Here is a 26666-nt window from a genome sequence, read left to right on the forward strand (position 1 = left end):
TTAACACATACCTTCCTCCAAGGCCAGTGCCTGAGCCTGCCCACCCAGGGCAGGTGATTTGAACTTCCTCCTCTTTCTTCACAAGCAGAGCGAAGGTCAGGGCCTCTGCCAGAGCCTGGAAAACCACTGTGTCAAGCCCTCTTGGCTCTGACCCAGACCCTCGGGACAGGCTCTGTGCAGCCACGGCATGGTGAGATGCCTGACTTCCAGACCACCTGGTTCTGCAACTCAGTCACCATCTGTTGGCCTTGAGTGAGGCTCTTGATCTTCAGCCTCAGTTTCTCCATCTGTAACATGGGCTGACATCAGTTCTGCCTCCCCAGCAGGGCGGTTAGGAAACTCAGAAGAAGCAGTAGATAGGAAAGCAAGTTGAAGGATTTACCAGTGCTGTGTAAATTTAGGGGCAGGAGAGGCAGAACCAAAAAAAAAAAAAAAAAAAAGAAAGAAAGAAAAAGAAAAAGAGGGAAATTCCCTACGATCCAGGAATCACCGTCATTCCAGTTTCAGTCATTGTTATTCAGACCTTTGCTTCTTGGCCTGATCCATCCCTGGAAGAAAATGGCCATCAGGGTTGTTGACATGTCCCGCGGGTCCAGTCTCCACCCACACAGGTGGAATTTTCCACTTCATTCTTTTGCAAATATTAATCAAGGCCCTGGCTGGTCAACAGTGGATTCATTGTCTCGTGGAGAGTGAGCCATTTCTGGCACCTACTGGCTGTCTCTCAGGGCCCCCGGTGGTGAGTCTGAGCTGGGAGGGGAGCTGTCGGGAGCGCGCCTGGCCTCAGCGCTCCCTCAACCCTATGTTCTCCATCTGGTTAAGTTTGGCGGGGTCACCTTTAATCCCTGCTTCTAGGGAGAGACCCTGAAGCCACACTGAGGGCTTGCACCCGACTGTTCCCAGCAGGGCTATAAAACTGCATTTTCTCTGTCCCAGTAGGAGGGGCTGGCCCAGGAAAACCCACAGACTCAGGCCAGGTGTTAACTCATCCTTAATACCACTCCTACTGATTCCTGTGAGGTCACATACATGTATCCTGTTCATGGCTGTGGACCCCGTGCCTTGTCTCCTAGGAACTTGCAGTGATTTTCACATTGTTATCACACTGGGGCTGGAAGAAAGCCTCGAATGCAGAGGACCCAGGTACTATTGTCTTCCTCTCAAAGCTCCATCTGTAAACAGGAGCCATGGGGTTAGCCTCGCAGAGCTGCAGGGAGGACCACCCTGTCACCCTATGGTGGGCCCTACATTGGGCACATGCAACAGGGTTGGTGGTATGTTTTTTGATATATGATACTTGAATTTATTTGTTGTTAATAATATCACTGGTCATAGATATAGCATCGTATTCCACACTTTATGGAGGAAGAAATGGAATGAGTGAGGCTATGTCAGAAGAGGGAGGATGAAACTCAGGCCATACTGTAAACTTGATAAAATCACCATGTAGTTTTAGCTTCACACTTTTCTTTCCTTTTTTTGACACTGTGTAGTTTTGTGGCCAAGGCTGGAGTGCAGTGGTGCAGTCTTAGCTCACTAAGCTCAAGCGACTCTTCTGCCTCAGCCTCCCAAGTAGCTAGGACTGCAGGTGTGCACCACCATGCCAGGCTAATTTTTTTGTTTTTTTATTTTTTTTTATTTTTTATTTTTTATTTTTTTTTATTTTTATTTTTTGAGACTTGAGTTTCGCTCTCGTTACCCAGACTGGAGTGCAATGGCGCGATCTCGGCTCACCGCAACCTCCGCCTCCTGGGTTCAGGCAATTCTCCTGCCTCAGCCTCCTGAGTAGCTGGGATTACAGGCACGTGCCACCATGCCCAGCTAATTTTTTGTATTTTTAGTAGAGACAGGGTTTCACCATGTTGACCAGGATGGTCTCGATCTCTTGACCTTGTGATCCACCCATCTCGGCCTCCCAAAGTGCTGGGATTACAGGCTTGAGCCACCGCGCCCGGCCTCTTTTTTTATTTTTTAAGAGACGAGGTCTTGCTGTGTTACCCAGGTTGATACTGAACTTCTGACCTCAAGCAGTGCTCTGCCTTGGCCTCCCAAAGTGCTAGGATTACAGGCATGAGCCGCTGCACCTGGTCCTTTTAATTCTTTGAAGTGAATTTTTAGTTCTTATTTTCTTTGGCCCTCAACAAAACCTATGAAATTAGTGGGTGCGCCGGGCGCGGTGGCTCAAGCCTGTAATCCCAGCACTTTGGGAGGCCGAGGCGGGTGGATCACGAGGTCGAGAGATCGAGACCATCCTGGTCAACATGGTGAAACCCCGTCTCTACTAAAAATACAAAAAATTAGCTGGGCATGGTGGCGCGTGCCTGTAATCCCAGCTACTCAGGAGGCTGAGGCAGGAGAATTGCCTGAACCCAGGAGGCGGAGGTTGCGGTGAGCCGAGATCACGCCATTGCACTCCAGCCTGGGTAACGAGAGCAAAAACTCCGTCTCAAAAAAAAAAAAAAAAAAAAAAAAAGAAATTAGTGGGTGCATTCTCATTGCATAGTTGAGGAAACTGAGGCCCAGTGATGCTAAAGCATGAGTGGTAGCAGAGTGGAGGCTGCAACCTAAGCATCTTCACTACCAGCCACTTTGAATTCTCTTTTAATGTAGTGAAACTTGAACATGGAAACCTCAATGCATGACACAGACTCAGGCGACCTTCCATATTAGTGTGAGTTTACTTTACTGATTTATTTTGAGATGGAGTTTTGCTCTTGTCTCCCAGGCTAGAGTGCAATGGTGCAATCTCAGCTCACTGCAACCTCTGCCTCTTGGGTTCAAGTGATTCTCCTTACTCAGCCTTCTGAGTAGCTGGGATTACAGGTGCCCTCTACCACACCTGGCTAATTTTTGGATTTTCAGTAGAGACGGGGTTTCACCATGTTGGCCAGGCTGGTCTCAAACTCCCGACCTCAGGTGATCTGCCTGCCTCGGCCTCCCAAAGTGCTGGGATTACAGGCGTGAGCCACTGTGCCCAGCTGTGAGTTTGTTTTATAACTATGTTTGTGATGTGTGTGTGTGTGTGTGTGTGTGTGTGTGTGTATCATAGTTAGAACAGTGATGCCATTTTCAGGAGCACACCAGAAACCAGGGGCCATGAGTGCAGGTTGATGTCTTACACTAGCCCCAGCTCCTGATTTATTTCAGTACTTTAGTGATTTCCAGTTGACACAAAGAAGCAGTCAGTTTTTCAAACAGCTCACCTTGCAGTCTTAGGACCCTCTGCAGTTAGACCCATCCAGAAGTTTGAAGGGAAACAGTGGTGGGCGTGTGTGTGAAAGTTGGCTGGCTAACCATGGCTGGCCAAGATGCTTTGACCAACAGGAGCACCCATCACACAACCTGGACCTTGCAGAGAGCTGTGATCCTGCCCCTGCACTCTGGCCTGAGCAACAAAGGTGTCTGCTGGAAGTGGCTCTGCTTGTACTGCTGTGGAAGTGTGCCAATGAGCACAGAAACTCAAATAGCCTTTGCAGCGCCTATGATGTATCTGTAGGAAATACTGGAGTTGGCACAGCAGACGGTGGGGGAGGGAAGCTTTGTCCTGGCATCTCTGGCCAACCTCCTAAGTGGATGGCTTTGGGGTCTCCAGGGGATCAATGTCTGGTCCGTAACAGGGGTTCTCAGACTCTCCATGGTGAAAGACTAGATGATTGTTTTTACAATTGTAATCTTTCATGGGCCAATTTTTAAAATATGAAAATTGTTATAATAAAATTGAAGATACATGAAAAGATAAGCCGATTATTTGCTTATTAGACTCAACGGACATGAGGTGGCTGTGTTCAATGATGAAACTGTAGAAGTTTCTACACTCTGACTTTTGATTCTGTACTTATCTTTCACAGACAATCACAGATAGTGCGTGGGCCAGCCTCGGTCACAGAGTGCACTGTATCCTGTCCCTTCTGGATGTGAGGTGGGTGTTTGTTAACTGAGATTTTAAAAAATGGGTTATAAGTTTACTTGAAAAAGGAAGCTGGTGATGAGCACTTGCAGAACACCCCAAACATCTGGGGAATGGTTGGAAATCCCTCGTCGTAGGCCACGCCTGTGTCACAGAGATGCTCCCACCTCCGTACTTTCCCTCACTCCTCTAGTGAGATCTGAGATTTCAAACAAACAACAATTACAAAAATCCTTTTCATCGTGGCAGATTTGAAACCTGTACAAAATTAGCCAGATGAGATGATGGACATGGGAATTTCATGTTCCCATCACATAACTTTGTTAGCATCACCTCGTGAGGGTCCTGTTTTGTATGTCCTCCTAATCCCTGAGGTGATTGTAAGCCAAATCCCTAGATAACTTTTTTGTTTTTGAGACAAAGTCTTGCTCTGTCACCTAGGCTGGGGCGCAGTGGCAGAATCATAACTCATGTAACCTCAAACGCCTGGGCTCAAGCAACCCTCCCCCCTCAGCTTTCCAAGTAGCTGGGACTACAGGTGTGTGCCACCATGTCCAGCTAATAAAAAATTCTGTTTAAAAAAATAAATAAAAATAAAAAATTTTTGTTTTGTAGACATGGGTTTCACAATGTTGCCCGAGCTGGTCTTGAACACCTGGCCTCAAGCAATCCTCCCACCTCCACCTCTGCCTCCCAAAGTGCTGAGATTACAGGTGTGAGCCACTGCACCCAGCCTTAAATATTTAACTTTAGAAATAGTTGAGTTATCTAAGTGCACAAGTTTGAATAGCTTAGAGTATAAAGAAAAGAAAACAAATAGTTGAATTATTCTCATAGGTATTTTGAAATGTACAATAGATTGTTAACTACATTCACCATGCTCATCTGTCACATCCTAATCTCATTTCTTCTGTCTAACTATGTATTGTACCTGTTACTCAGCCTGTCTTCCCCCATCTTCCCCACCCTTCCTGAACCCTGATAACTGCCCGTCTACCCTCCATCTTCATGAAAGCCACTTTTTTTTTTAGCTCCCCCCATGAGTAAGAATGTGATTTTTGACTTTCCATGCTTGGCTTATTTCATTTAACATAATGACCTCCAGTTCCATCCATGTTGCTGCAAGTGACAGGATCTCATTCTTTCTTACGAGTACTCCACTGTGTGTAACATTTTTAAAATCAATTTGTCCGTTAATGGGTACTTAGTTTGATTCCATGTCTTGGCTGCTGGGAGTAGTGCTGCAGTAAACATGGGTGTGCAGCTATCTCTTTGATATACTGATTTCCTTTCTTCTGTATATCCAGCCCAGTAGTGGGGTTGTTGGATTATATGATACTTCTATTTTGTTTTTTCTGAGGCATCTCCATATTGTTTTCCATAGTGGCTGTACTAATTTACATTCCCACAAACAATGTACAAAGGTTCATGAAAGGGTGAGTTTAAACAACATAACCACGGGATCGCAGTCACGTCTGACAAATAATGATTTTTTGACATCCTCACATACCCACTCAGTGTTCAAATTACCAGGGTCCAGTCTGGAGCGGCACATTCTCATGGTTGGGTCTTGCTTCTCTCACAGCCTGTAGGCTTTCCTTCCTCTCTCTCATCTCTCCCTTATTTATCCATTCTATACTTGGATCTGTTGTTGAAGAACTGTGGGGTTTCCCTTTGCCTGGGTTCTGCTGATGGTGACCTTTGCAAGTTGCTCTGACCTTTGCATTTCCTGTGAGTCGGATGGATTGATCTAGAAGGGTGATCAGATTCAGATTTGAACTTTTGGGCAAGGATGTTTTGTAGCTGGTGTTGCATTCTTCCGTTCAGACCTCTGCCTGGTCTGATGGAGGGGTCAGTCTTTTAATTGCCTCCTGGGTGTGAAGTCACCTTGGTGAGTCCCCAGCTGACCCTTGCCCATATCTTTTTTCCTTCTGCTGGTCTGGGCTCCCCCTTGTTCTGAGATCACCCTGGCTGCTCTGTGGAGAGCTGGTTGTGGGGTGGCCTGAGGAGGCATCAGTAGTGCAGGGACACTTCTAGGATGTTGTGGGGAGGGTTCCAGTGGGCGATGATGTGGCCTGATCCAGGTAGTGTCCAAGGGGTGGACAAAAGTGGGCGGATTCTGCAGCGCCAGCCTCATTCTTATGAGAGGAGCTGCTGCCCCTTAGGCCTTGGCTTCCGTGTCTGCTTTTTCTCCCTGGACAGTGCATTTTTATATGCCAGTCACATGACAAGCATTTATTGAGTGCCTGCTGCATACCTGGCTCTGAGAGCTTCCAGCTGTCCCCACTGCTGTCTGTAAGTGAACACACATGGTAGGAAGAGCAGCTCTGTGGACAGGCTCTGCCAGGTGAGAGCTTGGTAACTCGTGGCCTCTGAAGCCTGCTGTGTGCCTGGCATGAGGAGGGCCTTCAACTCCCCTGGAGAGGGAAGAGCAGTTTTCTTTCTCTCGCTGCTGTGTTACTGCAGAAGAGCTGGGACACCAGCGCCTTCTGTCCTCTCAGCCTGCCTCTGGCTGTGCTCCGGCTTACCACGCCCACCTCTCCACTTTCCCCTGAGGCCCTCTGTGCTGCAGAGCCCACTTAACCCAGGCACAGTGCAGCAAGGAGTGCAGGGACTTCACATCTGGAGCGGAGTGGCCGCTCTTCCTCAGGGGCTGGCCTGAGGCACTGCAGCCACCGACCCCCTAGTCTATCAGGTACTTGACTCTGGGAGGGGCCCCTAAGGGATTCGGGTCTCCCCAGCAGTGACCTCTGTTGCACCCTGCCTCCTACCCATGGCTGGACGCCCATAGCACCTGCACAGACTGGATTCATAGAAACACCTGCAAGGGAAAGAAATGGTAGGCGACCCTGAAGAGCCATCCCTCTGGAGGTTGAGCAGACTGGGTCCCCCACCCCTGCCTGGGACCTTACATTCTTTTTTTTTTTTTTTTTTTTTTTTTTTTTTGAGATGGAGTTTCACTCTTGTTACCCAGGCTGGAGTGCAATGGCGCGATCTCGGCTCACCGCAACCTCCGCCTCCCGGGTTCAGGCAATTCTCCTGCCTCAGCCTCCTGAGTAGCTGGGATTACAGGCACACGCCACCATGCCCAGCTAATTTTTTGTATTTTTTAGTAGAGACGGGGTTTCAGCATGTGACCAGGATGGTCTCGATCTCCTGAACTCGTGATCCACCCACCTCGGCCTCCCAAAGTGCTGGGATTACAGGCGTGAGCCACCACGCCCGGCCCTCTTTTTTTTTTTTTTTTTTTGGTGACAGTCTGACTGTCTTGTCCAGGCTGGAGTACAGTGGTGTGATCTTGGCTCACTGCAACCTCTGGCTCCCAGGTTCAAGTGATTCTCCTGCCTCAGCCTCCCAAGTAGCTGGGACTACAAGATGCGTACCACCACACCTGGCTAATTTTCATATATTTAGTAGAGATGGGGGTTTTACCATGTTGGCCAGGCTGGTCTTGAACTACTGACCTTAGGTGATCTGCTCACCTCAACCTCCCAAAGTGCTGGGATTACAGGTGTGAGCCATCTCGTAGCCTTCCACCTTACACTCTGGTTTTGGTGTAGACCACTGTGAAGGTTTTAAAAACTGGGGAAGCAGCTAGAGAGTGGAGGGGTGTGTGCAGAGGGCCTGGAACATGAAGCACAGGGTTCCGGGGCTGAGGAAGCACCCACTGTAGGGCAGCAGAGGGGCAGTGGGGGGGCAGACTCACAGGCATCGGAGGTGACCACAGAGGCCAGTGTCCACGCCTTACCAACAGGAAACCCCTGCCCTGGGTCACATGGTGAGGCCTGACAGAGCTCTGATGCGATGTCAGACTTCAGGGCTCCACCTTGGATTTTTGTGGCAACCTGTGATGTGTGCTGACCAGCCTCAGCCCTGCCCCATATGCCCCTCTTCACTAGGAGGATCAGAGGGCAGGGCAGGAGGGTTCTGCCCAAGAAGCCTCCCGACACAAGGGGCCAAGTGATGTGGACAGTGGCCATGTCTGCACTGTCCAGAATCATCTCCCAGGTGGCAGTTTCCTATTCAGTTGTTAATTGTGTATCAATATATGGGAGATAAGATTCCTGGGAAGAGAAACTTGACACTGAAGAAAATGCCTTTTTTTTTTTTTTATTAATAGAGAGACGGGGTCTTGCTCTGTTGCCCATGCTGGAGTACAGTGAAACAGTGCTAGCTCACTGCAGCCTTGAAATCCTGGGCTCAAGTGATTCTCCTGCCTCAGCCTCCTGAGTAGCTAGGACTACAGGTACACACCACTGTGCCTGGCTAATTAAAAAACAAATTTTGTTTTAGAAAAAATTTCTGGGTCTCGCTATGTTGCCCAGGCTGGTCTTCGGCTCCTCAGGTACATCAAGCAGTCCTCCTGCCCCAGCCCAGAAGATGCTTTCAGAAAAACTGTTTTACACTTTTTAATTGAGGTGCAACAGTTATACAGTAAAGTGTACCTCGCACTGGCTTTGATCTGTGTGTATGCCTGGGTAACCATTACCAGGTTTGGATCCAGAACATTCCCAGGGGGTGCCTTCTGTTGGTCCTGGCACAGGTGTATGAGCTCAGCATCCATGTCTCAGACTGCCCACGGTGGGTTTGCTGTAGGCCTCGTGCAGCCTCATCCTCTGCACGCGTCCCCTCAGCCAGCATGACGGAATGCCAGCCTCAGGCAGGTTCAGCACTCGGTGGGAGGCAGGGGCGTGGAGCCCTCAGCTAGGGATGTGGGCCTTCCACAGCTCATCTCATTGTTAGCCTGTTGAGGTCCCAGTAAGTGACACAGAGAAGTCCCAGGATGGATGTGATCAGTGGTGAGGAGGGCTTTCCAGGGAAATCAAGGCCTGGGGGAAGGTGAGGAGTGAATAGGTGAAAGGAGGTTAGGACCCATACCTGGAGGAGGGAACAGCATGTGCAAAGGCCCTGGAGAGGAAGGGAAGGTGGACCGTGCACCTGGAGCCCAGAGAGTGAGGCTCACAGTGGGATGATGGCTACAGAGGCAGGGGCCTGGCCTGGTCAGGCTTAGAACAGGAGGGCCCGGGGAGCCATGAGGAAGCCCATTCTCTTCGGGAGGTGGGGACCTGGGTTGGGGTGGCATGAAGTTCCTGTGGGAGGGGGAGCAGCTGCCCAGGGTTACTCCCTGGACCACCATGGCCTCTGGGCCCAGCCAGGTCTCATTCTCTAACTGGGATCCTTCCCACCCTTGGCAACTGTACTACCTTCCCCTCAGCCCTCCGCAGGGCTGGATATTCAGACAGCTGTGCTCCTGAATATCTGTGCTTCAGACGGGAAGCTCTGCTGGGATGCAGAAAAGCAGCCAAGCCTTCTTGGCTTGAGACCCCTGGCATGGGAACTTGGTGTCTGGCACCCTTTCGCATGCTGACCATGACCTTTTGGCTTCTGTGATGTGGCTTCGTCGGTTGGGCCTGTGCTGGAGAGGGTCCCAGCCTCTGGCTTGACATGGGGCAGGGGCTCGACCTCTTCAGCCTTCTTTTTCTCTCCATGACATGGGGCTGATGGTGATGGAAAGATGATGAAGACTCTCCACCCCACCCAGCATCTTTGGGGGCTTAAACCTGATAACCCACGTGGTGTGCTCAGCGGGGGTAGCTGCTCCTGTTAATATAACTCAGTTTGGTCCCATGGTTGAATGGACCTCTATGATCAGACAAAGGCAACCAAAGAGCAGTGTATTTTACCCACACAAAGCCCAGCCTGGCATGTAGGGAATCGTGTTTGAGGTCTCACAGAGATTGCAGGTCAAAGCCAGTACTAGAAGGCCAGGTGGAAAAGAGCAGGTGACCTGCCCTGAATCCTCCTTTGGCAAATGACCCTCAGAAGGCAAAGGTGGCCATGGTCCTTACCACATGTTTTGCAGTTCCCCAGAAAGACTGTCCTCATCAGCCTGGCCCATGGCCACAGTTACAGGTGTGAAGGTTGAGTGCAAGCCTGGGGCAGTGCTGGCTTCAGGGTGCCAGGGCTCAGGGCTGTGAAGTAACTTTCTGGGCTTTGAAGCTCATGCGTAGCTGAGCTTTGTGGTAGGACTACCTGAGCCTTGTCCACAGCTACCTTTCTAGCTCTTGGCCTACCCTGGGAGAGAAGCTCCCCTCGCCAAGAGCTAGAAAGAAAACACACCAAGATGTGGTGAGGAAGCAAGTGCTGCTGGGGGCCCTGTGCGAAGGGTCCTTTCAGGAAGCTTCCTCCTTCCTCCAGCCGTGTGAGTCTGTAGGCAGATGTGTCACAAGTACAGACACTTCTGGAATGGTGCGTAAGCCTTTTCTTCTGGGTGTGATCCTTTTGCAGCTTAATTCCATCGAAGTAATAAAATGTGTTGTGCAACTGGCCACATGCTCAGAATTACATGGAATTCTGTCTTGTGTTATAAAGCAATCAGTTTTCTAACCACAAAGTTTAGCAGACTTTTCAACAGCAGTCTTTTGACTTTTTTTTTTTTGAGAAAGAGTCTGGCTGTATCACCCAGGCTGGAGTGCAGTGGCGCAATCTGAGCTTACTGCAAACTCTGACTCCTGGGTTCAAGAGATTCTCCTGCCTCAGCCTCCGGAGTAGCTGGGATTACAGGTGCCCACCACCACACCTGAATTTTTTTGTTTTTTTAGTAGAGATGGGGTTTAACCATGTTGGCCAGGTTGGTTTTTAACCTGACCTTAAGTGATCCACCCACCTTGGCCTCCCAAAGTGCTGGGATTACAGGTGCAAGCCACTGCACCCCACCAATTTTTGACTACTGATTTGAGAATTTGAAATGAGAATTGTTAGCTGATGCTACAAAGGGCTGTGGCAATGAAAGCCACCAGCCATAACCAGTAAGACGTGGTGGCCGCCGTGTTTCTTACTTCTCTCTCTGCTTGGTCTACTCACTTCACTGGCATTGGGGATGGGGGTTTCGAGTTGACCAAAGCCTGCTTCCCACACAGTGGCAGTTCAGGGACCAGGTGTCCATCACCAAGGCCAGCTGGCCAGATGGAAGGTGTGGCTTGGTGGGGCTGCCCAGTACCACCGGAGGGCACATGTCACATGAGTTTTTTCCTCTTGACTGTAAGGTAGACCAGGCATAAGTTTCTTCTTTCTTTTTTTTTTTTTTTTTTTTTTTTTTTTTTGAGACGGAGTTTCGCCCTTGTTACCCAGGCTGGAGTGCAATGGCGCGATCTCGGCTCACCGCAACCTCCGCCTCCTGGGCTCAGGCAATTCTCCTGCCTCAGCCTCCTGAGTAGCTGGGATTACAGGCACGTGCCACCAGGCCCAGCTAATTTTTTGCACTTTTAGTAGAGATGGGGTTTCACCATGTTGACCAGGATGGTCTCGATCTCTCGACCTCGTGATCCACCCGCCTCGGCCTCCCAAAGTGCTGGGATTACAGGCTTGAGCCACCGCGCCCGGCAAGTTTCTTCTTTCTTGTGCATGGCGGTTGGCAAAGTCACATCCTGCTCATCTGGTCCAGGTGCTGGACTGGACCTGGCCACAGTTGGTTTCAGGAAACAGAGTGGGCTGGGAGTGTAGGCCCCCCAAGTCAAAAGGGAAGCCTCAGATGCCACCTCACCAACTTCAGAACCCAGACATGGCAGGGAGGACTCCAACCCCAACACACAGAAATGAACATACATGCTATCCTGTCTCCCTGCTCCCATTCCTGCCCACCTTCCATCCTGCCAATGCCAGGCAGCTCCTTCCCTGCCCAGGCAGCCCAGGGAAGTGGAAGGGGCTGCTTCCCTGGAACTCCTGCAGCATGCTGGTCAGTCTGCCCACCCACCCAGCCTGCTGGCCTGAGAGGGCACTACGCTAGCAGCTTAGGAGTCCCTGCCCTCAAGGAGTTCCCTCTGGGTAGGAGGCCCCTCCCTCATGTGGGGAGGGTGGGAGCATCAAGGGGAGTGTTGGAGCAGAGTTGTGATGTCGGGTGGGGTTTTTGAATGACTGGGGACGGAAGAGTAAATGACCTGCCGCTGCCTAAGGAAGCAATCTGTCTTCACTCCTGCAGGGCAGGCTCTGTGCCTCCTGGCGAAGCTCCTGTGTTGCCTCTTGATCTTGTCGATTTTAATTATTGTCATTTGCTGCAGTTCTTTAGTAAAACTACACAACAACACACACACATGTGCTTGTCTACATCAAGAAATAAAATGTGACCGGTGCAGGTGAAAACCCCCAGGAACGCCTCCCTGCTCAGAGTTTACTGCTGTCCTTAAGTTCCTTTATACCAGGCGTCCCCAAACTTTTTACACAGGGGTCCAGTTCACTGTCCCTCAGACCGTTGGAGGGCCGCCACATACTGTGCTCCTCTCACTGACCAATGAAAGAGGTGCCCCTTCCTGAAGTGCGGCGGGGGGCCGGATAAATGGCCTCAGGGGGCCGCAGTTTGGGGACGCCTGCTTTATACATTTCTCCCTCATAGGTTTGATTGAGTTAACAAGATCCAGAAGTCAGTTGCATGTAGGATTTTGTTGGCGATTTAACCACTTTAAGCCAAATTCAGCGGCATTAAGTATATTCTCAGTGTTGTACACCCGTCACCACCACTAGCCGCTTCCGGTTCTTTTTTGCACCATCTCAAACAGAAGCTCTGTTCCCTCAAAGAGTAACTCCTTGTTTTCCTTCCTCTCATCCCCTGGTAACCTCTAATCTCTTTTCTGTCTCTATGAATTTGCCTGTTCTAGGTAAGTCATGTAAGTGGAATCACACAATACTTGCCGTTTGGTGTCTGGCTTATTTCACTTAGCATAATGCTTTCAAGGTCCAGCCATGTTGTAGCCATGTGCCAGAATTTCATTCCTTTCTAAGGCTGAATAATACACCATTATATGTTCATACCACATTTTGTTTATCCACTCATCTGTTGAAAGACATTTGAGTTGTTTTCACCTTTTTGCTGTTGTGAATAATGATGCTGTAAACATTGGTGTAAGAGTATCTGTTCAAGTTTCTGCTTTCAGGTTTTTGGAGTATATACCTAGGAGTGGAATGACTGGACCACATGGTCTGTGTTTGGGAGCTGCTAACCTGTCTTCTACAGACTGTACAGCGTTTTACATTCCTACTAGCAGTGTGCAAGGGTTTCCATTTCTCCATATCCTCATCAGAATTGTTTTTCTTTCCGGTTTGTTTTTATTATAGCCGTCCTGGTGGGTATGAAGTGGTATTTCACTGTGATTTTGATTTATATTTTCCTAATGACTAGTGACATTGAGCATCTTTTCCTGTGTTTATTGGCCATTTGTGTTTCTTTCTTAGAGAAATGTCTATTCAAATCCTTTGGCTATTTTCTATTTGGGTTTTTTTGTTGTTGCGTTATAGTTTCTGACAAATTCTAGATATTAATCTCATCAGATATATGATTTGCAAATATTTTCTCTTTTCTATGGATTGTCATTTCATTCTTGATTGTGCCCTTTGATGCAGTAAAGTGTTTATTTTACTGATTTCTAATTTCACTAATTGGAGTCTTTTTTTATTTTTTTATTTTTCTTAGTCAATCTAGCTAGTCAGTCTAGCTAAAGGTTTGTCATTTTAATTTTTTCCCCCAAAGACCTAACTGGCTTCTTTGATTCTATTGTTTTTCTATTTTCTGTTTTATTTGTCTTCACTCTAATCTTTCCTGGGTTCAGGCAATTCTCCTGCCTCAGCCTCCTGAGTAGCTGGGATTACAGGCACGCGCCACCATGCCCAGCTAATTTTTTTTGTATTTTTAGTAGAGACGGGGTTTCACCATGTTGACCAGGTTGGTCTCGATCTCTCGACCTTGTGATCCACCCGCCTCGGCCTCCCAAAGTGCTGGGATTACAGGCTTGAGCCACCGCGCCCGGCCCTTTTTCTTTTTTTTTTAAATGGAGTCTTGCTTGAGCGTTGTGATGAAAGCTGTATCATATTAGAGGGCACCCCAAGCCCAGGAACACTCTGCTTCTTGCAGACTCTCAGAGGTCACCAAGCTCACCTTGGTGGTCTTGGATAAGATTTGGAAGAATTCTTTGGATTACCAGGCAGATACTCTTGTTCTCTTCCCTTACTTTCTCACAAATAAATGGAGTCTCTCTCTCTCTCTGTGTTGAGCTGCCTGGAGCTACAGGTACAGTGACACAAGCACCCCTGTGGCCACCACCACTGCGACTGTGCTGGGTCAGACCTGAAGGCAGCGGAGGACTGGGTCTCGCCCAAGGCATGCTGTAACCACTACGTGGCTACCGCCTATGTTTACACAAAGCCCTGGGGCTCTACCGTCAGCCGGCAGTGAAGCCCGACAGGCTTGTGGCCTTCCCTTCAGGGTGGCAAGTTTCACCCGCCGCCCCCCCAGGCGGGTCTAGAGATGCTGTCCGGGAGCCAGGGACTGGAGTCAAAAACCTTAGAAACCTGCTTTGTGTTCGATTGTACTGCAGCTGAGCTGGCACTCACACAGTGTGACACAGTCCTCTCTACTGCTCCCTGTCCTTTCCACAGGCAGAGGAGCCTCACACCATGGCCGCCACCACAGGCCTACTGGGAGTACCGTCAGGACACCACCGGTATTCACTTAAGGCTCAAGGGTTCTCAACCAGCTTGTGGTGAATGCTGCCAGGCCGGAGACTCATCCTTCAGAACAGTGGGTTCCCCTCTGGCCCAGGGTTGGTCCGGAAAGGCCATTTAAGAGCTAAGGGCTGGAATCAGGGCACCCAAGAGCCCTCCTGGTGCTCTCCTCCATCGTGGCCAAGCTGGTGCCTGATTTTTGGTTGCTATGAAATTTTTCCCTTTGTGTAGATAGTTGTCAAACTTGGTGTTCCCGTGGGGGTGGGGGGGGGGGCGAGGGGGCGATGGATGGAGCCCTCTCTTTGCCATCTTGCTCTTCCCCTCCCTGATTTCAGTCTTTTAAGATGTATTAAAACTTGTTCCATTGCCTAACATATGGTCTTTCCTGGAGAATGTTCCATGTGCACTTGGAAAAAGTGTGGATTCTCTTGTTGCAGTGAATGTTTTGTGTATATCTGTCAGGTCTCCAACTGGTTTATAGTGTTACTCAAGTCCTCTATTTCCTGATTGATCTTCTGTCTGGCTTTTATCCATTATTGAAATCTGAGTATTGAAGTCTGCAGTTATTGTTGTAGAACTGTTGATTTCTCCCTTCAAATCTCTCGTTGTTTGCTTCATGTATTTTGGGACCCTGATATTTGGTGCACATATGAATGTGTGTCTTAAAACTTCACATATATGTGTATATATGTGACTGTATATATGTGTAGTCTCATTCAGGCCACAGCCTCCTGTAATTTTCCTTTTGTGTGCTGAGTATATTTTTAGGATTCATTCATAGGATGTGAGGTGCGATGTTTCCTTCCTTTTCACAGCTGTGTGGGGTTTCTTTTTTTTTTTTTTTTTTTTTTTTTTTTTGAGACGGGGTTTCGCTCTTGTTACCCAGGCTGGAGTGCAATGGCACGATCTCGGCTCACCGCAACCTCCACCCCCTGGGTTCAAGCAATTCTCCTGCCTCAGCCTCCCTAGTAGCTGGGACTACAGGCGTGCGCCACCATGCCCAGCTAATTTTTTGTATTTTTAGTAGAGACGGGGTTTCACCATGTTGACCAGGATGGTCTCGATCTCTTGACCTCGTGATCCACCCGCCTCGGCCTCCCAAAGTGCTGGGATTACAGGCTTGAGCCACCGCGCCCGGCCGGGGTTTCTTTGTATGACCAGCTGAACTACAACTTTTTCTGTGTCCTTTGTATTTCCATATACCTTTTGAAATCAGCGTTTCAATTTCCACGCACACACACACACACACAAGCCTGCTGAGATTGGCATTGCCTCGAATCTATAAATCAATTTGGGGAAAATTGACATCATAACAACATTGGGTCTTCCCGTTCATGGTATTTATTTAGGTCATCTTTAACTTCTGTCAATATTTTGTAGTTTTCAGTAAATAGGTCCTGTGTATATTTTATCACTAAGTATGCCATGTTTCCTGATGCTCTTGTAAGTGGTATTGTTTTGTCTTGTGGTTGCCCATGGAGGGTGAGATCAACCCCCCACCACCGAAAGTTGGTTTGAAAGTTGAGACTGAAGACATCACACACACACCAAGTGGCTACAATAAGGTTTACTGGTCATGGAATGGAGCTTCACAGGGGGAGGGCAGGGCAAGCACCCAGGCTGGTCTGCCATGGCTAGTCTGTGAAGGAAAGGGCAAATGTTCCTGGTTTCTATTGTGGTTAGGGAATGGAGTCATGGTAACAGCCGCACACATGAATTGGATTTGTATGACTCCAACCTCCCCAGTGATACTTGGGGCAGGAATGCCAGGGCTTTTTTATTCACTTGCCCAGCTATGGGGCAAGAAGGGAAGAGGGAAGGGGGGAGCTTGAAAGTAGTCAGTAGTCAAACACCAAAAATGGAGTCAGGCTCTATTATGTTTTAAAAATACTTCTTAAAAAGACGGTTTTAGGCTCACAGCAAAATTGAGAGGAAGGTGAAGAGATTTCCCATATAGGCTTTGTCCCCACATAGACATAATCCTCCCATTAACCAACATCTTCCCACCAAAGTGGTACATTTATTACAACTGATAAACCTATATTGGCACATCATTATCACCTAAAGCCCGTAGTTTACATTACGATTTACTCTTGGTATTGTACACTCTATAGGTTTGGACAAATGTATAATGACCTATATCTACCACTATCCAGACAACAGAGTAGTTTCCTGCCGTAAAAATCCTCTGTGGTCTGCCTGTTTATCCCTCTCCCAGCTCCTGACAACCACTGATCATTTTCCTGTCTCCATAGTTTTGCCTTTTCCAGGATGTAATATCTTTGAACTCATATGGTTTGTAGCCTTTTCTGATTGGCTTCTTTCACTTAGTAATATGCTTTTAAGTTTCCTCCTTGTTTTTTGTGGTTTCCTGGCTCATTTCTCTTTAGCACTAAATGATATTCCATTGACTGGATGTACCACAGTTTATCCGTTCACCTACTGAAGGATGTCTTGGTTGCTTCCAGCTTTGGGCAATTATGAATAAAACTGCTATAAATATTTATTTTCTGGTTTTTGTGTGGACATATTTTTCAGCTTTTTTGGATAGATACCAAGGAGCACAGTTGCAGGATCACATCGTAAAAGTGTGTTGATTTGTACAAGAAGTCACCAAACTGTCTTCCAAAGTGGCTGTACTATTTAGCATTCCCACCACCAATGAATGAAAGTTCCTGTTGCTTCTCATCCCTGTCAGCATTTGATGCTGTCAGTGTCTGGATTTTGGCCATTCTAATTGTGTAGTGGTGTCTCACTGTTTTAATTTGCATCTTCCTGATGACGCAGGATGTGGGGCATCTTCTCATGTGCATCGTTGACATCTGTCTGTCTTTTTTTGGTGAGGTGTCTTTTAAGGTCTTTGGGCCATTCTTTTTTTTTTTTTTTTTTTTTTGAGATGGAGTTTCACTCGTTACCCAGGCTGGAGTGCAATGGCGCAATCTCGGCTCACCGCAGCCTCCGCCTCCAGGGTTCAGGCAATTCTCCTGCCTCAGCCTCCCTAGTAGCTGGGACTACAGGCATGCGCCACCATGCCCAGCTGATTTTTTGTATTTTTAGTAGAGACGGGGTTTCACCATGTTGACCAGGATGGTCTTGATCTCTTGACCTCGTGATCCACCCGCCTCGGCCTCCCAAAGTGCTGGGATTACAGGCTTGAGCCACCGCACCCGGCCTTGGGCCATTCTTTAATCAGGTTGCTATTGAGTTTTAAGAATACATTTATTTGTGTATTGACACAGTAATCCTTTATAAGATGTATCTTTTGCCCAGATTTATTCCTAGTCTGTGACTTGTCTTTTAATTATCTCGATAGTGTCTTTAGCAAAGTAGAAAACACACATTTGATTGTCCAGCTTGTCAATTCTTTCTTGCCTTTGGTGTTGTAATATAAAAAGTTATCATCAAACCCAAGGTCATCTAGGTGTTCTTTCTTCTGTGCTATCTTCTAGGATTTTTATAGTTTTATATTTTACATTTAGGTCTGTGATCCATTTTGAGTTAATTTTTGTGCAGGGCATAAGGTCTTTGTATTTACTTTGTGTGTGTGTGTGTGTGTGTGTGTGTCCAGTTATTCCAGCTCCCTTTGTTGGAAAAACTTCCTTGCTCTATTGTGCTGCCTTTGCTGGTTTGTCAAACGTCAGTTGACTATATTTATATGGGTCTATTTCTGGGTTTTCTGTTCTGTTCCATGGATCGATTCACCAGTAAGACACTGTTTTGTTTACTGTAGCTCTATAGTAAATCTTGAAATTGGGTAGTGTCAGCCCTCCAACTTTGCTCTTTACTTTGATTATTATGTTGGACATTCTGGGTCTTTTGTCTCTCCATGTATACTTTGAACTAGTTTGCTAATATCTACAAAATAACTTGCTGTGGTTTTGACTGGGACTGCATTGAATTTGTCGATCAGGTTGAGAAGAACTGACATCTTGACACTATTGAGCCTTCCTATTCACAAACATGAAATATCTCTCCATTATTTAGTTTTTAAATGTCATCAGAGTTTCATAGTTTTCCTCATATAGATCTTGTGCATATTTTGTTAGATTTATATCTAAGTATTTATTTCTTTGGGGTGCTTATTTGTTTAGAGACAGGGTCTTGCTGTCACATAGGCTGAGGTGCAGGAGTCCAGGCTGGAGTGTGGTGGCTCAATCATAGCTCTCTGCAGACTCAAGCCATCTTTCCAAGTAGCTAGGGCTACAGGTATGTGCCACCATGCCCAACTAATTTATTTTTTATCAGTTACTTATTTTTGTAGGGGTGGTGTATTTAGTCTGTTCTCCCATTGCTATAAAGAACTTTCTGAGACTAGGTAATTTATAAGAAAAGAGGTTTAATTGGCTCATGGTTCTACAGGAAACATGCTGGGGAGGCCTCAGGAAACTTACAATCATGGCAGAAGGGGAAGGGGAAGCAGGCCTGTCTTACATGGCTGGAGCAGGAGGAAGAAAGAGAGGAGGGGGAGGTGCTATACACTTTTAAACAACTGGATCTCATGAGAATTCACGCAATATCATGATATGCCCCCATGATCCAGTCACCTCCTCCAATATTGGTGATTACAATTCAAAATGAGATTTGGACAGGGACACAAACCCAAACCATATCAGATGGGGTCTTGCTATGTTGCCCAGGCTGGTCTCAAACTCCTGGCCTCAAGTGATCCTCTCACCTCAGCCTCCCAAAGTGTTGATGTTTTATGAGCCACTGTGCCCAGCCTGGGGTGCTAATTTAAATGACATTGTGTTTTTAAGTTCAAATTCCACTTGTTGGTTGCTAGTATGTAGGAAAGCAATTGGCTTTTTTATATTGACCTTGTATCCTGAAACCTTGCTATAATTGCTTATTAATTCCAGGAATTTTTTATTCTTTTAGATTTTCTACATAAATAATAATGTTATTAGCAAACAAAGACAGTTTTATTTCTTCCTTCCCAATCTGTATACCTTTGATTTCCTTTTCTTGTCTTATTGCATTTATAGGACTTTTCCAGTACAATACTGAAAAGGAGTGGTTCAAAGGACATCCTTGCCTTGTTCCTGGTGTCAGCTTTGAGTTTTTCACTACCAGGTATGATGTTAGTTGTAGGGTTTTTATAGATATTCTTTACGAAGTTGAGGAAGTTTCCTTCTACTCTTGGTTTACTAAGAGTTTCTATCATTGATGGATGTTAAATTTTGTCAGGTGTTTTTTCTGCATCTACTAATATGATCATGTGAGTTTTCTTTTTCAGCTTGTTGATGTGATAGATTACATTAACTCATTTTTGAATGTTGAACCACTCTTGAATACCTGAGATAAAGCCTACTTGGTTGTGGTATATAATTATTTCTATACATATTTGATTCAATTTTCTAATATTTTTATCTGTGTTAATGAAAGGTAATGGCCTGTAGTTTGTTTTTAATTGTAATGTCTTTGTCTGGTTTTGATATTAGGATGGTGCTAGCCTCACAGAATGAGTCAGGAAGTAATTCCTCTGTTTCTGTCTTCTAGAAGAGACTATAGAGTACTGGTATAATTTTTTCCTTAAATTTTTGATAGAAATTACTAGTGAGCTTAGTCAAGCTTGGTGCTTTCTCAATTATTGATTCAATTTCTTTAATAGATATTAGTTTATTTGGAGTGTCTGTTTCTTCTTGTGTGAGTTTGACAGCTTGTATTTTTCAAGTAATTAGTCCATTTCATCTAAATTATCTGCTTTATAAAGATGTATTTCCTGATTATAGATAATTTTTCAATTTCAGTAAACTAGTAGAGGTTCTTTTCTCTTTCAGTATTTAAAGTTGTCACTCCGTTATCTTCTGGATTGCATGTTTTCTGAGAAGTTTGCTGTCACTGTTACATTTATGCCTCTGCATATGTTTCTTCTTATCTGGCTACTTACTGATTTTCTCTTTATTGCGGAGTTTCAGCAACTTAACTGTGATGTACTTAGATGTGTTTTTCTTTGTACTAATCCTGCGTGGGATGCCCTAAGCTTCTTGAATCCATAGTGTTTTGTCTTGCACTACTTTTGGGTAAGTCTCAGCAATTCTCTCTTCAAATACTTCTCCTCCCTTGTTCTCTGTTCTTCTTTCCCCCGGCCTTCCTTCCCCACTTTCCCTCTCAGACTCCAGTGATCCATACTTTAGTTTGATACTGTCCCAGAGTTGTTGGTGGTTTTGTTTTTTCTCTCTTCCCCTCTTTCACTTTTTCCTCTCTTTATGTTTCCAGATTGTTTTCTGTGCTGTATCCAATTAAAAAATGTTCATCTCTAACATCGTATTTTTTCTTGCATTTCGGTTTTTTCCTACAGTTCTCAATGTTTGCCTGAAATTTCCTGTCTGTTCAGTATGTTGTCCACCTTTTCAACTGTAGCTTTATAATGTTCACCTTGGTTATTGTGAAGTCTTCGTTTGATGGTTCTAACTTCTGGGTACATTGCTCCTTGGTCTGTTTCTGTTGACTACTTTATCTCTTGATAAGGAGCCATTTATTTGCCTTGCTTTTTTGTATCCTGATTTTTTTTATTGAATGCTAGACATTGTGTTTAATGGGATAGTGGGGACTGAGGTAAATAGTATGCTTAGCAAAGAGCCTGCCTTTCATTCTGTTGGGTTGTTAGTGTGGAGCATTGTTGGGTGGGGAGTGGTGTGGTGGGCTGCTGCTTGCTGCTGGTGTGGGGCCTGGAGCTCCGAAGAGTACTTCTCAGTGTTCCAGCAGCCTCAGACATAGCATTCAGGAGGCTCTGCCACCTCTGTCTCCTATGCCTGTGCAACTGGGGAGGAGGAGGAGAAAGAGCCTCTGCACTCCAGCGGTAGCTGCTGCTACTTGGTGCAGGGCTTGTGGAAGGGTTGGTGGGATTTATCAGGGTTTCCTTGTGTTTCAGCCTCAGTCTTGGGCAGGCCTTGTTGGTCTGAGCCTCATGGGTGGGGCGTTATCAGGTGTTCTTTTTGGTGGAGGTTTTCATGGCATAGCCTGTTTTTTTCTTCTATCTCTGTATACTATGTGGAGATTGATTTGAACATTGTTAGGAAAGGGCCCTTTCAAAGCTATTGCCATTTTTGTGTTAAGACGCTAGCATTCTACAGAGTGACCTTTGAAGAGTGTAGCCCTGACCCTGACCCTCTAATGTACCCTATGGCCCCCTCAGGTCAAAGTCTTTGAGCTCTACAGTCTCCTGCCTCTCATGCTGATCTTCCTTCAGTTATTTATTTGAGTCTTGTCCTTCTCCCAGGCCTAAACCATCGGTTTTGAGAGTAGATGTCTTTCTGTGTATTGCTAGAGGAACTGGGTGGGGCAGGAAACAGTGCTAGCACGTGTTAGGGGCCGAGCCTGCTGCCTTGAACGGATGAGAACCAGTACCCTGTTTTCTCTCTGCCTTGCAAAGTCCTTTGCTCCCCTGCATTCCGGCAGGTGGACTCCAGCCCAGTCTCCAGGTTCACACACACAGAACAGGGAAGCATTTTACCCCTCAGTTGGGGGAGGGGCCTTTTTGGTGCCCCACCCACCATGCTGTGTCTGTCCATCCTGGCACATATAAAACAGTTCTGAAATTCCTGAGTGTCCCTCACTTCCTCCTCCTCGTTTCTTTGAGCAGCCACCGTCGAGCTGGGCTTGCTGCACCCTGCCCTGGCAGGCCGTTGGTGAGCATGCCCTGAAGCTTTGCCACACTGGTGTGGCTGCCCTAACTTGGGACCGATTCTGCACGTGCATGCCGATTTAAGATTTTTAAAGCTCCTTTTCCTGTTTTAGGGAGAACTGAGTCATCTCATTGCCCTCCGTGGATCAGAGGACTTGGGCTAGATAGAAGCATGTGGTGTCTCCTACGAGGCCTGGGCCGGCCCGGAGCCCTGGCACGGGGAGCCGTGAGGCGGCAGCAACCCCCGGGGGCCCGGACCCTGGCCAGCGCAGGCTCCGAGATCCGGGACGAGTACAGCTACGTGGTGGTGGGTGCGGGCTCGGCGGGCTGCGTGCTGGCCGGGAGGCTCACGGAGGACCCCGCCGAGCGTGTGCTGCTGCTGGAGGCGGGGCCCAAGGACCTGCGCGCGGGGAGCAAGCGGCTCTTGTGGAAGATCCACATGCCCGCGGCCCTGGTGGCCAACCTGTGCGACGGCAGGTACAACTGGTGCTACCACACGGAGGCGCAGCCGGGCCTGGACGGGCGCGTGCTGTACTGGCCGCGCGGCCGCGTCTGGGGCGGCTCCTCGTCCCTCAACGCCATGGTCTATGTTCGCGGGCACGCCGAGGACTACGAGCGCTGGCAGCGCCAGGGCGCCCTCGGCTGGGACTACGCGCACTGCCTGCCCTACTTCCGCAAGGCGCAGGGCCACGAGCTGGGCGCCAACCTGTACCGGGGCGCCGATGGTCCGCTGCGGGTGTCCCGGGGCAAGACCAACCACCCGCTGCACCGCGCGTTCCTGGAGGCCACGCAGCAGGCTGGCTACCCGCTCACCGAGGACATGAACGGCTTCCAGCAGGAGGGCTTCGGCTGGATGGACATGACCATCCATGAAGGTGTGGCCTCCCTTCCCTTCCACCTGCCTCTTCTCTTTTTAAAAGCACTGCTCCCTACCCCAGCACCCGCCCATGTCGGCCTAAGCTCCGGAACCCCTGGCTCCGGCATGGGCAGGCACACTGAGCCTGGCATGAGCGGGAAGGGATGTGGCTCAGTACACCCCAACAGAATACAACCCAGAGCCGTGAGCGATACACGATGGTGACCTCGGTGTTCTCTGCACCTCTGCCCCCCATTTGTGTGGATAATGGAGAATCGGCTCCCTGGACAGACAGCTCAAAGTCCTCTAGAGACTTGCAGATGGGGAAACTGAGGCACACTGAGTGGTGAAGGGCCTTGCTCGCAGCAGGGCAGAGGCAAGCCAGGGCTGACCCAGGGCTCCTGCCTGCCTCTTCAAGGCTCTTAGCCCTCTGGCCATGCTCCTAGTCTCTGTGTCTTCCTGTTTGAGGGTGAAGGGTACTTTTCCACCTGTGTCCAGGGACCCCAGGCAGCTGTGGACTTCTGTAGGGTAGGTTCTTTCTGTCCCAGCTTTAAAGGCAGGTCTTGCAGTCAGAGCTGGGCATATCCACTCTTTCCCCAGCTCCTTCCTTCTGCCCAGGTACCGGGGAGGGTGGGGCCATGCCTGACTACCTCACTCCGTCCTGCAGGCAAACGGTGGAGCACGGCCTGTGCCTACCTGCACCCAGCACTGAGCCGCACCAACCTCAAGGCCGAGACCCAGACGCTTGTGAGCAGGGTGCTGTTTGAGGGCACCCGTGCAGTAGGCGTGGACTATGTCAAGAATGGGCAGAGCTGCAGGGTGAGTGGACTGCAGTGGGCGCCTGGCAGAAGGGAGTGGGCAGTGACCCTGGTGGTCGAGCTCAGAGGCAGGACTCACACCCTCACCCCCAGCCCCATGTGCTCGTACCTGTGATTGGGGGGCGAGCAGCTGGTGGCAGTAGGCTGGTGGAGGTGAGGAAGCCCCCAGTCCGACCACCTGCAGAGGGCCCGTGGTGTCAGTGCCCCTGTGTGCACGCCTAATTCAGAGCCTTCCACACCATTTCAGGGCGCTGACCTCACAGGAAACTATAGCTTTATACTAGAGGTTTTGAAACCCATGTATGCGATCATACTTTATATTTCTGCATTGTTGGCAGGGGGTCAGATTGTTTTGCACCTTCACGTGTAGATCTGGTTTACTGCTTTAGACCACTCACTTGAATGTCTGCTTTCATTTATCTCATGTAAGCTGACCCCTCCTGTTTCTAAGGCCATTGCTACTATCTAGGTGTAGTTGCCCCTGCCGGTTGCTTTCAAATAGTGACTCAGTGAGCCTCCTCTCCTTGGCTCTGGGGCCTGTGAGCAGGTGCTGTATAGCAGTCACCATGTTCCGGCGTGCCACATGGATTCCACATCCCAAGGCCGTGTTCTCATGGTGCTGGTTAGAGCAGGACGCTGGTCTGTGAGTCAGGAGAAGAGCTGGCTTTTCGGGGAGTGTGAACCAGCCAGACCTCTGCTTCTTCCAGGCTTACGCCAGCAAGGAGGTGATTCTGAGCGGAGGTGCCATCAACTCTCCACAGCTGCTCATGCTCTCAGGCGTCGGGAATGCTGACGACCTCAAGAAACTGGGCATCCCTGTGGTATGCCACCTGCCTGGTGAGCCCCCTTCTTTATAGCTCCCCAGGGGCTGTCTCTGCTCAGCAAATGGCTTAGTATATCTTAATAGCATGGAGTGGGGAGGTGGTAGCAGTCAGTGCTCCTTGGAACTGTCACATCATCCTCATGAGCCTGAAAGTCTCCCAGGCTCACTGGACCCCGTCACCCCTGGGCCCAAGAGCCTTGTGTGTTTTCCCTCTCTCTTCCCCGGCCATCCTATTTCACTTGGAGAAGGGCGCCTTGCAGCAGGGAGCATCTGCCTGTGAAGTCCCCGCTGGGTCAGCCATGGGCGTGTCACCAGGGCAGCTCTATGGTGAGAGGGGTCCGGGCCCCGTCCTTCCATCTGCAGGACGCACTGGCTGCCTTGAGCATGAATGAGGTCAGCTCAGTGCTCCAGAGCCTGCTCTCCCTGTTAAGACCTAAATTTGGTTTCATAAACTGTCTCTCATGCCCTTGAGGGCCAGGCTCTGTCTCTTGCCCTCCCTGATAACCTCACTCCAGGAGGGCTGGGCCTTTGTGCCTTTAGGCTTTATCATTGCAGGGCCCGGGGAAGTGCTGCTTCATGACAGTGACCTGCCCAGTGTGCCCAAAGGCTTGGATGAACTCGTGCAAGGGCTGCATAGCACGACAGGGCTGCTTCTTCCTTCCCCACGCTGGGGCGAGGATGGGGCTGCTCTCTGCCCCTCTGGCCATCACCATCCAGCCACTGCTAACGAAGCAGTGCCTGCTGAATGTGTGGGCCCTGCCCTCATGGAGGGAGCTGCTGAGCAGGGCTGATAAGGAGCACCCAGGGGCTGCCCTGGGAGTAAGTGACAAGGACAGGCAGCCTTGGCAGCATCTGAGGCAGGCCATACTTGGCCAGGAGTTCAAGAATGGTGTCTCTGGGAGGCAGCCTTTAAACCGAGAACAGTCTTTAAATTGAGCTCCTGCTCGGTCCCGAAGATAAGTGAATAGGGGAGAATTTTTCAAAACCAGGGGGATATTGAGAAGCAGCTGAGCTCCCTTGGTAGCCATTTTCTTACTCATTCCCTCCCGTATCAGGGGTTGGCCAGAACCTGCAAGACCACCTGGAGATCTACATTCAGCAGGCATGCACCCGTCCCATCACCCTCCATTCAGCACAGAAGCCCCTGCGGAAGGCCCGCATTGGTCTGGAGTGGCTCTGGAAATTCACAGGTGAGCACACTTAACGGTAACCTGGGAGGAGACTGTGAGCATTGAGACCTCCTTCCTCAGGAGCTGAGCAAGGGTTCTGGCCACTGCATGCTGGGTTTGATGCTGAACTATGCCATTTACCTTAGCCCTGAGTCTCAGTCTTTCCATCTTCAAAATGGGGATGCCTCAAGCCTGTAATCCCAGCACTTTGGGAGGCCGAGGCGGGTGGATCATGAGGTCAAGAGATCGAGACCATCCTGGTCAACATGGTGAAACCCCGTCTCTACTAAAAATACAAAAAAAATTAGCTGGGCATGGTGGCGTGTGCCTGTAATCCCAGCTACTCAGGAGGCTGAGGTAGGAGAATTGCCTGAACCCAGGAGGCGGAGGTTGCGGTGAGCCAAGATCGCGCCATTGCACTCCAGCCTGGGCAACAAGAGCGAAACTCCGTCTCAAAAAAAATAAAATAAAAATAAAAATAAAAAAATAAAAAAAATGGGGATGCACAGTTTCAACCCGACAGGTTGAAGCAAGGACCAGAAGCAATGGTCGTGCCAAGGAGCGTGGCCCAGGGCCTGCTCAAGGTGAGACTCCTCAGGGCTTAGGGGCTGCTCTTCCTTACAGATGGGCAGGGATGGCGTATTGCTACACAGCAGGTGAGGTCCAAGGAGCCGGGAGAAAAGGTGGAGAGAGGAGACTTGGGGGCTAGACTGCAGAATCAGCATTCCTCCTTCAACCTTTTCCATTGGAGTTCTAGCTGCACCTGGGCCAGGAAATGGTAGTTTGAAATCCTGCTCATCCACTCAGCCTGTATTTCTCACACACCTACTATGCACTGTGTGCTGTACTATGTGGTGGGAAGAGCCAGGAAAGCAGGTGGCATTGGCAGTGGCAGAATTGGCCCAGGTAGAGGGCAGAGCTGATGCCCCCACTTTAGGCAAATAGTTGACATTTTATGGTGTGGTGCTGGGTGAG

At 48.7% G+C, this 26666-nt stretch overlaps 1 protein-coding gene across 3 annotated transcripts in view; it reads left to right on the forward strand.

Annotated features, from left to right (window-relative positions):
* The window catches only part of CHDH (choline dehydrogenase), a 32468-nt gene that overhangs the window by 2259 nt on the left and 3543 nt on the right, over positions 1 to 26666 (forward strand). For 2 of the 3 annotated variants that reach the window (XM_039477515.2, XM_074403669.1), the window contains exons 2-6: positions 3849 to 3919; positions 22139 to 22900; positions 23549 to 23700; positions 24407 to 24536; positions 25578 to 25712. In XM_039477515.2, the coding sequence (XP_039333449.1) occupies positions 22198 to 22900; positions 23549 to 23700; positions 24407 to 24536; positions 25578 to 25712 (1120 nt within the window). In that variant the 5' untranslated portion in view covers positions 3849 to 3919; positions 22139 to 22197. Of the gene's footprint in view, positions 1 to 3848; positions 3920 to 19383; positions 19472 to 22138; positions 22901 to 23548; positions 23701 to 24406; positions 24537 to 25577; positions 25713 to 26666 lie in introns of all 3 variants that reach the window. The other variant, XM_039477514.2, reaches the window with a different exon arrangement.

The sequence above is a fragment of the Saimiri boliviensis genome, chromosome 8, assembly GCF_048565385.1.
Source record: "Saimiri boliviensis isolate mSaiBol1 chromosome 8, mSaiBol1.pri, whole genome shotgun sequence".
In the NCBI taxonomy this organism is placed as follows: domain Eukaryota; kingdom Metazoa; phylum Chordata; class Mammalia; order Primates; family Cebidae; genus Saimiri; species Saimiri boliviensis.